At 53.8% G+C, this 12,526-nt stretch overlaps 1 protein-coding gene across 2 annotated transcripts in view; it reads left to right on the top strand.

Annotated features, from left to right (window-relative positions):
- LOC144952475 (retinoic acid receptor RXR-alpha-B-like) overlaps window positions 1-5,833 on the top strand; it is a 40,252-nt gene extending 34,419 nt beyond the window's left edge. For both annotated transcript variants that reach the window (XM_078882890.1, XM_078882891.1), the window contains exon 10: window positions 232-5,833. In XM_078882890.1, the coding sequence (XP_078739016.1) occupies window positions 232-379 (148 nt within the window). In that variant the 3' untranslated portion in view covers window positions 380-5,833. The remainder of the gene's footprint in view (window positions 1-231) is intronic.
- The last annotated feature ends 6,693 nt before the right edge of the window (window positions 5,834-12,526 follow it).

The following is a 12,526-nucleotide window of genomic DNA, read 5'->3' on the forward strand; positions in this document are numbered from 1 at the left end:
GCGTGTGTGTCTGTCTGTATACACACATGTAAATGTGTGTGTGTCTGTGTATACACACGTGTGCGTGCGTGTCTGTGTATACACACGTGTGTGCGTGCGTGTCTGTGTATACACACGTGTGTGCGTGCGTGTCTGTGTATACACACACACACGTGTGCGTGTGTGTCTGTGTATACACACGTGTGTGTGTGTCTGTACACACACGTGTGAACGTGTGCGTGTGTGTTGCAGGTTTGCGAAGCTGCTGCTGCGGCTGCCGGCTCTGCGCTCCATTGGCCTCAAGTGCCTGGAGCACCTCTTCTTCTTCAAGCTCATCGGAGACACGCCCATCGACACCTTCCTCATGGAGATGCTCGAAGCTCCTCACCAGCTCACCTGAGCCACGGAGGAGGTGGAGGTGGTGATGGTGGTGATGGTGGTGATGGTGGTGGGTCGAGGTGAAGGGGTGGCGACAGAAGAGGAAAGGTGGTGGTGGATGTGTGCATATGGCGGCGTTCACGGGAGGAGGTGTGGGACTTGGTGGTGGTGGTGTGAGATGAAGGAGGTTGTTGCCTTGGTGGTTGGTGGTGGTTGAGTTGGTGGTGGTTGAGTTGGTGGTGGTTGAGTTGGTGGTGCAAGAGGTTTTGAAAGAGAAGGATGAGTCAGCGGGGGGCGGGGCGGGTGGGGGGGGTAGTTTTCGGTGGAGCGAACCGTGGTGGAGACGGAGGAGGTTTCTCTCGGTCCGTTCCACGACCGAGAGTTAATCTTCGAGATTCGGGATGTGTTGTGGAGTCTCTCTCGGTGCCCGCCCCTCGCCCACTACTCTTCATCCTCGCTACTTTCGTTGACTGCTGCGGTGGCTACGAGACGTTGACTACCTCGCCCGGTATACAGGAGGTCGCGGGTAGCGATCCCGACCCTGACGCCTGCTGCTGTATATTTGGAGTTGGCGTCTCTCTCTCTCATCATCATCATCACGGTGGCTAGGAGACGTGAACTACCTCGCCCGGTATACAGGAGGTCGCGGGTAGCGATCCCGACCCTGACGCCTGCTGCTGCTGTATATTTGGAGTTTGCGTCTCTCTCTCTCTCATCATCATCATCACGGTGGCTACGAGACGTTGACTACCTCGCCCGGTATACAGGAGGTCGCGGGTAGCGATCCCGACCCTGACGTCTGCTGCTGTATATTTGGCGTTGGCGTCTCTCTCTCTCTCTCCTCCCCCAATGGTCGCGTGGATTGTTTTGTCCCGGGTCCTCCGGTTTTTCCCTTCCACATTTTAGAATGGACGTGCGTTCGGAGCGTTTGGCTGCTGTAAATTTCCACGTGATGATAAGCCGCTTCGTCAAGCTTATCGCCTCGCGATAAAGAGCTACGCAACTCAAACGGGCCTTAGGTGTAATCCTCCATTCTGACCAGATCAGATATTGGCGCTCGAAATGTACCGCTGCAGAAGGATGCTGCATCTAACCTGTACCTGAAGAGTGATCAACTTAGAATTAAGACAAAGGTCCGCACGTGGAAGGATGACTTGATAAGGGCAGAGATGAAAAGGAAACTGGCTCACGAATTGCACGTGGAGGGAAAACACTGGAGGAGTCTTGAGGATAATCGACGCGACCATACCACGACCTCCTGCATACCAGGCAAGGTAGTTAACATCTCCTAGCCACCGTGATGATGATGATGAGAGAGAGAGAGAGACACTGCACACTCCAAATATACAGCAGCAGGCATCGTCAGGGTCGGGATCGAACCCACGGACCTCCTGTATACCAGGCGAGGTAGTTAACATCTCATAGTCACCGTGATGATGATGAGAGAGAGAGAGACACCGCAAACTTCAAATATACAGCAGCAGGCATCGTCAGGGTCGGGATCGAACCCACGACCTCCTGTATACCAGGCGAGGTAGTTAACATCTCCTAGCCACCGTGATGATGATGAGAGAGAGAGAGACACTGCACACTCCAAATATACAGCAGCAGGCATCGTCAGGGTCGGGATCGAACCCACGGACCTCCTGTATACCAGGCGAGGTAGTTAACATCTCATAGCCACCGTGATGATGATGAGAGAGAGAGAGAGACACCGCAAACTTCAAATATACAGCAGCAGGCATCGTCAGGGTCGGGATCGAACCCACGGACCTCCTGTATACCAGGCGAGGTAGTTAACATCTCATAGTCACCGTGATGATGATGATGATGAGAGAGAGAGAGACACCGCAAACTCCAAATATACAGCAGCAGGCATCGTCGGGGTCGGGATCGAACCCACGACCTCCTGATGGCATCTCCTGGGCACCGCGGGTAGCCGGGCGAGGGACCGGGTGGATGGGGGGGGGAGGGGGAGGCGAGTGGTGAACGGAGGCTTGGACCAGAGAAACAAAACCTTGAGGAGGCAGTGTTCAGAACCATCATGAAGTTGCCCTTGGCTGAGGACGTTTTGATTGCCGATGAGGAGGTGAAAGAGGTGGACGTGATCTAGCACCTAGCGCCACATCTCCTCCGTTTTCCTTCAACCATCCCCACCAACCCACCCACCTCCTCCCGTCACCACCACCACCACCACCGCACACAACACACAAACATCACGCAGGCTCGCGCGGGCTGTCGACGAGAGGGGGGGTCCTTGGTCTGACGGAGTGCGGCGATTGGCCGTGATCAAACCACGTGGTTTCTCTACAACGGTTCTCTGTGAAGGTTTATCGTCATCACGACCGATGTCCCAATGATTTACTTCCCCGACTGGAGCGATTCTGGGGATCTCCCTACCTACCTATCTCCGTACCTCCCTCCCTACCTTCCTACCTACCTTCCTACCTCCCTACCTACCTCCCTACCTACCTCCCTACCTCCCTCCCCCAAGGAGGCTTCATCAGGACATCCCTCGAGGAAGTTTTCTGAACGAAATTCGTTTTTTCGTCCCACAAATTTTGCCCGTGCATCTTTATTTATTCTCCACGACTGCGGATTTTCCTCCCAAAACGCACGCTCAGTATTTTTCTTCTCATTTCTCAAAAATTCTTCCCTTCCCCCCCCCCCCCCCATGTCCTTCTTCCTGAAATCCCGATTGATTGCACCGTCCGGCTTCAAATCTGGACTCGCGTAAGAGATGTGCCAATTCTTCGCGTGTTGGGGAACGGCTACCCAAATGGACAGCGCTGAACTACTTCCGAGCGATCCCGCTTCGTGTGCGCAACCTGTAATCCACGTTTTGGGGGCGGGGGGGAGGGGGGGGCAGCACTTTCCCAATTGTCCGTCCATCTGCCCACCTCCCCATATTTTAAACGTATTTTGCGCATCTCGCAGAGGCGTTAAACTGCACTTAAAACCACCTTCCGTCGCACCGTCAGCGTCGAACTCTCTCGACGAGAGATGGACCAAGGACCCCCCTCCCATCGCACCCGTCCGACACCCCCTTTGCACCCCCCACGCTTTAATTCTGCACCCACCCACCCCACCCATCCATCCCCCGACACAGAAACCTAATTGCTCGGAAATCTTTAAAGAAAGATCTCAAGCTGCTTTTACTTATTGCGACGCAAATCGTGAACGATGGGGGACGACGCGACCCACCTGCAAAGTGGGTTGGGGGGGGGGTGGGGGGGGTGGTGGGACGCGCACACGTCCCTCTGTCGGTGCCCGTCGCCTACCTCTGCGTTTCGCTATCCGCCGTCTCGTCGCCGTAGGTTATGGCGAATCGGGGTGTGGTGAGGGGGGGGGCAGACGCTCCGTGCCCCCACCCCCCCCCCCCCAGCGCTTCGGACCCCTCCTCCTCCCCCGCCACACGGCGGCAGTTTTAAAAAGCTCTCCTGTAAATATAAATGAATATTAAAGTATAGATATTGCCGGGATGGTCCCCCCCGTCGCCTAGCGACAAGGTGCAGAGCGATTGGCGGTGACTTACAATGTCCAACACCCACCCACCCCCTCATGTCGCTCCCTCTCTCATGCCACGTCCGCTACGTCCGTTCTCCCACAGTGCACCGCTGTTGCTGCCACCGCCACAGCGGTCCGTGTCGGGGGGTTGTTGAGCGCTGCAATGCGATGAAATCGGACGTCCGACGAAATCGGCGGATCGTCCTGGACGCAAATTATAGGCGCCCACGTTGCCCGGCAAGGGGGCGTCGTCTCTCTGCCCGTGTAACGATCTTGCGAATCGTAGGGGGGGGGGGGGGGGGGTGGGGGGGGGTCTCTTGTATGGGTTGTGCTCGCGGTCGATTCGACGGCCGCGTTAAGAGCGTCGCTTCGTCGGCGAGCGATGCGCGGATCGAGTAATCCCATTGGTTAGTAGGGCGTTGTGTCAAACGCTCCCCCTCCGCCCCCTTCTTTTTGATTGGCTAACATCTTTGCACGATCGCTGCTTCGCTCGCCGTCCGTGTTCCCCGCGCACCACAACGCCGCCGGGCTAGCCAATCCGGGAGGGCCGTCGCCCCGGGTTTGATTCCGTCGCTCCGGGTTTGATTCCGTCTCCCGGTTTGATTCCATCTCCCGGTTTGATTCCATCTCCCGGCAGCGCGGCAGTTGAAACAACGGGGGGGGGGGAGGGGGGGCGGTGCAGGTTTCTCAAATCTCCTCTCTCACCGCCACCTCTGTCCACCCAGCAGCAGCAGCAGGGCAGGGCGTACCCAAGAGTCGCTTTGGCGGGAGCACGTATTGTGGGGGGTTAAGCTACGGGGCCTTGTCCCCCACGTCTTCAAAAGGTCAGGCGGGGGGGCGGGGGGGGGAGTTAGAAAGAGTCGGCCGAAGTTGTACACCCCTTGCCGCCTCAAAGATCCCGTGCGGATTCCCCCAGGGCGCGTCCTCTGGTGCAGCGCGGGATGGAGGCCCTTGAGCCCGCCAGCAGGTGGCGTGTGAGAGCGAGAGAAACGCACGTGGTTGCCGCCCATTGTGACGTGTGGACGGCGTGCCCCGCCTCCCTTTGTGACGTCATCATCACGGTGATGTCACCGGAGGCGGGAGAGTTGGGGGCGGGTACGTGGCGGCCTGCGGTAGCGAATTGGAAGTTTTATTTGGGAGGGGTGGAAAAAAAAGTTTTTATTTCACCTCATCTGGTCACCAACGCAAGCTCCAGATTAACATGGAGGGGGGTGGGGGGGGGTCCCCGGCTTTGCGTCTGCGACGTCTTTCAATGGGTCGCGTCGTCCCTCACACTTAAATACTGTTTTATACGTACTCTCTCTCGTACACGCGCACGTCTATACACGTATATATGAACGCACTCGCACACGCGGCCCGATTTTCGCTACCCGACTGCGCGCATCGAAGACGAGGGATCGCTCCGTGGCAGCCTTTCGAACGGGACTAGGCGGGGGGGGCAAAACGCCGCTGTTTGCGAACAGCAGCAACAGCAGCAACAGCAGCAGCAGCAACAGCAGCGCCTCTGTCGGCCTAAGGCACGGCACTCAAGGCTGGGCGGGTGGACCGGTCGCCTGCCGTCTCGATGTTTCACTACCAAGCACCGCACCGCACCAGGAACTCGTTGGAGTCGCATCAATGCGCACACGACCGTAAAAGCACCACCACCTCACACTTGCATTTGACCTTCATAACTCACTCTTCCCCTCTCCCCCGTCTCCCCCGTGCAATTTGCAAATGTAAATGAACCTGGGAACATGATGCAAGCAAGCAAATGTGATGGTTGGAAAATGGTCAGGGAGTGAGTTTGCATGACCCGTGTGTACAGTGTGCGTGAATGCGTACGCAGGGTGTGTACAGTATACGCACGGCCTACGTTTTAACGGGAGGGGGAACCGTTTTAGCGCAGAATTTTTCGGGGTTTTTATTTTTTTGACGCATTATTTTAACCACGTCCTGTCTTGGGTGTCACCCCCCCCCCCCCCCCAAACTACGTCGACAAAAAAATAAAAGACGTGCTTTTTTTTTTTAAACGATCGCGCAAAAGGGTCTTTCGTCGGGTTTCGCCGCGACGAGTTGACGGGCGTCGCTTCGGGGCGTAAAAATTGCCGTTTGCTATTCTCCGGATTTATAAGACGCACCCAGGTCCAACCCCAATCTTGTGCCCCCCCTCCTCCCCACGCCCGGGGGCTGTCGGCCTCCACAGGTCTGGACTAGCGCCACCGTTTCCCCGCGCTCCCTTTTGCCTACTCTTCCCCCTTGCACTGGGAACGAACCAGAGGTCGCAACCGGGTACCCGATACCCGATACCCGGCTACCCGTACTCGGCCGGGTACGGGTACCCGTTTGCGACCCTGGTGCGGCCGGGTACGGGTAGGCCGTGAGTCACTGGTGAGTCACCGTTTGTCACTCATTTCCCAACGTCTTGTCTCTTCTCACAATTCAAGTTCCTAGAATCAACCCACCCGCGCCTGCAACGTGGCTTCATCCCAGAGGTCGCAATCGGGTACCCGATACCCGTACCCTACCCGATACCCGGCCGGGTATCGGGTGTGTCTAGTTTTCCACTCCTCGCTCAGGACGGGCGGGGGGGTGGGTCCCAGCTCTTCTCCCTGGCCCATCCTTCCCTCCTTCCTCAGGTACCCATGGACTCGCACGGAGATCCATTGACTCGCACGGAGAGCCACAGACTCGCACGGAGGCCCGTAGACTCGCACGGAGATCCACAGACTCGCACACGGAGATCCGTAGACTCGCACACGGAGATCCGTAGACTCGCACGGAGATCCATAGACTCGCACGGAGAGCCGTAGACTCGCACCGACTGACTTGTGATTAAACCGTGTTCTCAAGTGTCGTGAGTTGATGGTCCCAGGCCGCTCACCAATGACTGCACACCCAGAGAAAAAAAAATAACCCTGGCTACATTTAGCTCGGTTAAATCACGCGACGGACGTTACGCTTGTACGTCTGGGAAAGTGCTGCTGCTCTATTGGTACCGCCCGAGCGTCAATTTACGTCGTGATCTCGGATGTAGCTCTATCTTATCCACTTCAGTGGGCCGTTATCCAACACGTCCGCCGAAAGCGCGATAGCAAAATCTTCGGACGAAATACAGGGGGGGGGCGGGGGGGGGCGGGGGGGGGGGCGTGAAACGCGTCTTATGAAGCGGAGAATACGGAACGAGTTTATTTGTTGTTATGGTGGTTCATTGTCCCCACACCTGCGTTGCGATTATCATTGTGAACACTTGGGCAGAGTTTATCCACCGCGATTGCGATGTGTCGATGCCTTGCCCGACATCCGTGTTTTGATGAGATCGCGCGATATTATCTCGCCACGTCGTTTTCACTTTGTCCATTTTTTTTTTTTAAACGTTAACCCGAACAAAAAACAAAGTGACACGTTAATTCCTGCTACGTCGTCCGAACTTACGACAAAAAACTTAAGAGTTTCTAATATTCGCGTGCGTGCGTGCGCGCGCGCGTGCACAACTGCTGCTGCCATTCGCCACCAAGTGGCAGTGACGTCAACATCTTTACGCGTGCCAGGCTCGGTGCACTTTCAGGACACGTGAATTCGTGGCTGGGATCTTTGGCAGGTTGTGTGGGAATTATAATTGGGGGATACAGGTAAAGGTTCTCTGCTGGAAGGATGTCACGGGACAGACTCAGTTAGTGCCATGGGTTGACTGGCTGAGATGATTGGCAGATGCACCACCTGTAAACCTCTGCTGTGCCACATCGCTGCGTTTTAGCCGCCCGGCGCTCCGCTCGTTGTTGTGAGCGTCGCTCCTCTGCCCTCTGCTGTTGCTGGAGGGCGACTGCTGCCTTCAACTGCCCAGCAGCAGCGGCAGCAGCGTCGTTCACGACCCTTCTCCACAGAGGCCGATCTTGACACCGCCGGTACCGGTCATCGGCAAGTCCACTCGGCTCCACATCCTCCCGTACCATATCACATCCATCTCTTCTCGAGCCCGTGCCGCACCCGTTTAAGCCCCCATCGTCTGTCCGGCCAAACAGAAGTTGCTTGGGCATGCGGTGGCTGGGCATGCGGTGGCTGGGCATGCGGTGGCTGGGCATGCGGTGGCTGGGCATGCGGTGGCTGGGCATGCGGTGGCTGGGCATGCCGTGGCTGGGCATGCGGTGGCTGGGCATGCGGTGGCTGGGCATGCGGTGGCTGGGCATGCGGTGGCTGGGCATGCGGTGGCTGGGCATGCGGTGGCTACAGGACCCAGCCGACGGGAGTAATCTCTCGCCTGCCGGATAGAGCCACTGGATCGTAGGCCTGGGTCCAGCCTGAACGTTTGTGAAGGTTTTCTCAGGAGGCCTCCCACGTTTCGAATGGAGTAGTTCAAGAAGGAGGATGGTGCACCGATGTGGTGTTCAGCGGGGAACGGGTGTTTGACCGACCCCGCTGTGTGTGTTTACTGACCCCCTTCCGCTGTGTGATTGACCGACTTCTCTGCTGTGGTACCACCCGATGTTGACCGCGTGTCCCACTCAACCTCAGGTCCGCGCTGTACCACCACCAACAACCTGCCCAATCATCCCATCCACCGACGCAACAACAACAACAAACAGACACCAACACCACCAACAACAACAACAACAACATAAATGTATCGAATTTTCTTCATTTTAAGTTCTCAGTTTTAAACAAAATAATAAAAACTTTGTATTTTAAACGAAAAACTTTCACACAAAAAAACCATATTATATTTAGTCGCTATACCAAGGTGGGGGGGGGGGGAGGGGTGGTGGGTGGGAGTTTCTCGCTTATTATTTTCCCCCCCCCCCCGCACACACCCCTCCCCCCCACCAAACCCACTTCTTCCCCAACCCGCCGGTTATAAGAAACATTAAGTAACGGGATGTCCGCGGCGATGGTCGTCTGTCCGTTGGTTTGTGTCGCGGTCCATCCTTCCCCACACCCACCGACGCCTCGGATTTTGGAGGAGGCTGGAAAGGAAATGAAACCAACACAGACAGCAACTCGCGCCGTGAGGACCCCTCTCGGCTCCAAATAATGTGACTCGTCGCCACGGTGGGAGAGCGAGAGAGAGAAAACAAATGTGTATATTTTGCCCGAATTAAAACTTTAAAAAATTACAAATCTACTGGCACGACCTCCTTTTCTTTCCCCCCCCTCCCCCCTCGGGTCGGGCCAGGCGTTTAAACGTCGTGTTGTTTATCCGTTCTGTGCAAAACTAGCTCTTACTGTGCGTCTATGTATCTCTGTGATATCCGTTTATAATTATATGTCTGTCTATATGTCTCTGGTTCGGTGTTTTATCTCTCAAATTTAGCATTCTCAGGAAGAACGTAATCAACCAGGCCTCGACACAGAGACGTGGTTTCTCTGTGTGCCTTTGTACGTCTCTCTCTATGTATCTCTGTGATATCTGTCTGCTTGTATGTCTGTCTATAATGTCTCTGGTTCTGTGTTTGATCTCTCTCTCTCTCAAATGTAGCATTTTCAGGAAGAACGTAATCAACCAGGTGGTAGGGTGTTGACTTATGTTATCCGACTCTCTGTTGCATTACATTACATTTCTAACTATACTAGATTTGTGTTTCGATTTCATTTATACCTGATGATGATTGCTTGTGTTGCAATCGAAACGTCGTATGCTAGTATTTAATTTATTACTTTCTCTGCATACGTGACTTTACCAACAGAACCAAAGAATAGCTCCTACTGGCCAAGACTAATTAGAGAATTTATCGAAATCTTGATTTCGAGCTTTCGTAAACTGCAGAAATCCATACGCTTTGGTTCTTTCGGTAAAGTCACGTGGTGATGATGGTGTTAGTGGTGATGATGATGGTGGTGATGATGATGGTGTTGGTCGTGATGATGATGGTGTTGGTGGTGATGATGGTGTTGGTGGTGATGATGGTGATGGTGTTGGTGGTGACGGTGGTGGTGATGATGATGATGATGGTGTTGGTGGTGATGATGATGATGGTGTTGGTAGTGATGATGGTGTTGGTAGTGATGATGATGATGGTGTTGGTGGTGGCGATGATGATGATGGTGTTGGTGGTGATGATGATGATGATGGTGTTGGTAGTGATGATGGTGTTGGTAGTGATGATGATGATGATGGTGTTGGTGGTGGCGATGATGATGATGGTGTTGGTGGTGATGATGATGGTGTTGGTCGTGATGATGATGGTGTTGGTGGTGATGATGGTGTTGGTGGTGATGATGGTGTTGGTGGTGACGGTGGTGGTGATGATGATGGTTTTGGTGGTGATGATGATGATGGTGTTGGTAGTGATGATGGTGTTGGTAGTGATGATGCTGATGGTGTTGGTGGTGATGATGGTGTTGGTAGTGATGATGATGATGGTGTTGGTGGTGGCGATGATGATGATGGTGTTGGTGGTGATGATGATGATGGTGTTGGTAGTGATGATGGTGTTGGTAGTGATGATGATGATGATGGTGTTGGTGGTGGCGATGATGATGATGGTGTTGGTGGTGATGATGATGGTGTTGGTCGTGATGATGATGGTGTTGGTGGTGATGATGGTGTTGGTGGTGATGATGGTGTTGGTGGTGACGGTGGTGGTGATGATGATGGTTTTGGTGGTGATGATGATGATGGTGTTGGTAGTGATGATGGTGTTGGTAGTGATGATGCTGATGGTGTTGGTGGTGATGATGGTGTTGGTAGTGATGATGATGATGGTGTTGGTGGTGGCGATGATGATGATGGTGTTGGTGGTGATGATGATGGTGTTGGTAGTGATGATGCTGATGGTGTTGGTAGTGATGATGATGGTGTTGGTGGTGGCGATGATGATGATGGTGTTGGTGGTGATGATGATGGTGTTGGTCGTGATGATGATGGTGTTGGTGGTGATGATGGTGTTGGTGGTGATGATGGTGATGGTGTTGGTGGTGACGGTGGTGGTGATGATGATGATGGTGTTGGTGATGATGATGATGGTGTTGGTAGTGATGATGGTGTTGGTAGTGATGATGATGATGGTGTTGGTGGTGATGATGATGATGGTGTTGGTAGTGATGATGGTGTTGGTAGTGATGATGATGGTGTTGGTGGTGGCGATGATGGTGTTGGTGGTGGCGATGATGATGGTGTTGGTGGTGGCGATGATGATGATGATGGTGTTGGTGGTGATGATGATGATGGTGTTGGTAGAGATGATGATGGTGTTGGTCGTGATGATGATGATGGTGTTGGTAGAGATGATGATGGTGTTGGTGATGGCGATGATGATGTTGGTGGTGGCGATGATGGTGTTAGTGGTGATGATGGAGCTGTTGTTGGTGGTGATGGTGTTGGTCATGATGGTTCTGTTGCCGCTGGTGATGATGGCGGGGTGTGTGGTGATAGTGATGGTGATGATGGTGCTGTTGTATAATTGTGGACAGATTTGTGGTTATTATCGCATGGTGAGAGAATGCGCTCTTCGCTCGCCCGGAAAAGAAAAAAAGCCTCCGTCTCGAGAAATGGTTTTCAGAAGGCTCCTGCAAAGTTCACGAATTCTTCGCGGTGCGTGCGATGCCTGGGCCAGAGGTCGCAATCGGGTACCCAAAACCCGTACCCTACCCGATACCCGGCTACCCGTACCCGGCCGGGTACGGGTAGCCGTTTGCGACCCTGGTGCAGCCGGTTACGGGTACGGGTAGGCCGCGAGTCACTGGTGAGTAACCGTTTGTCACTCATTTCGGGTAGGGTACGGGTAGGGAACGGGTACCCGTACCCGGCCGGGTGCGGGTACGGGTACCCATTTGCGACCCTGGTGCGGTCGGGTAGGGTACGGGTAAGGAATCAAAACCCGTTTGCGACCTCTGGCTTGGGCACATTGCACTTCCGATCCAATGGGCCGCAAATGCAATCGCATTATGGGTCGTCAACCTACTTGCAGTGCTGCAGTCAAAGTCACTCTTCCTCGCACAACGGGGGCTTTGCGCTCATCTCGACGGCCAAATCGTGGGCCAGCGGTGGCAATTCTCACGTTGTGGGTAAAAACGTGGAGCAAATACCTCCACCCCCACACACGGTTATGGGGCCGTCCATAAATGACGTCACGCACCTACGGAGGGGGGGGGGGGGGTTTGAGAAATGTGACGTCGCATAAAAATGCGCAACTTCAAATAAATATATAATTTTTCGATTTAAAGCTTTCGTGACTGCAGGGATTCATCTTCTTGGTTCTTTCGGTAAAGTCACGTAGAATGGAAATAATAAAATTAAATAGACGCTCCAAGCCTGGGGTGTCTCATTCAGACTCTGTCTTCTCGACAGACCTGTTCTTCACCTGAGGACGGCTGCTTGCGTTGTGGCCGAAACGTCGTGAGAATTATTTTATTATGTTTTATTATTATTTTATTATTTCCATTCTACGTGACTTTACCGAAAGAACCAAGAAAATATAGAATTGTTATAACTCCTACAACATCAGAGTGCAGCGCCACATTAAATACGCACTACAATGACAATAGTTTAAAAAGCGATTTGAAGTTTGTGTTATTTTAAAAATGGAAATATGGTTTGGGGGGGGGGGGCAGAGCTTTGTAATGTCATATTTGAGGGGGTGTCTAACTTTTTTTATGACGCCGTGTGACGAGGAGGGGGGTGTCAAAAATCCTCCAAAATCGCGTGACGTCATTTATGGACGGCCCCTGTGGACAGGCGTGACGTCTG

The sequence above is a fragment of the Lampetra fluviatilis genome, chromosome 68, assembly GCF_964198595.1.
Source record: "Lampetra fluviatilis chromosome 68, kcLamFluv1.1, whole genome shotgun sequence".
Taxonomy (NCBI): domain Eukaryota; kingdom Metazoa; phylum Chordata; class Hyperoartia; order Petromyzontiformes; family Petromyzontidae; genus Lampetra; species Lampetra fluviatilis.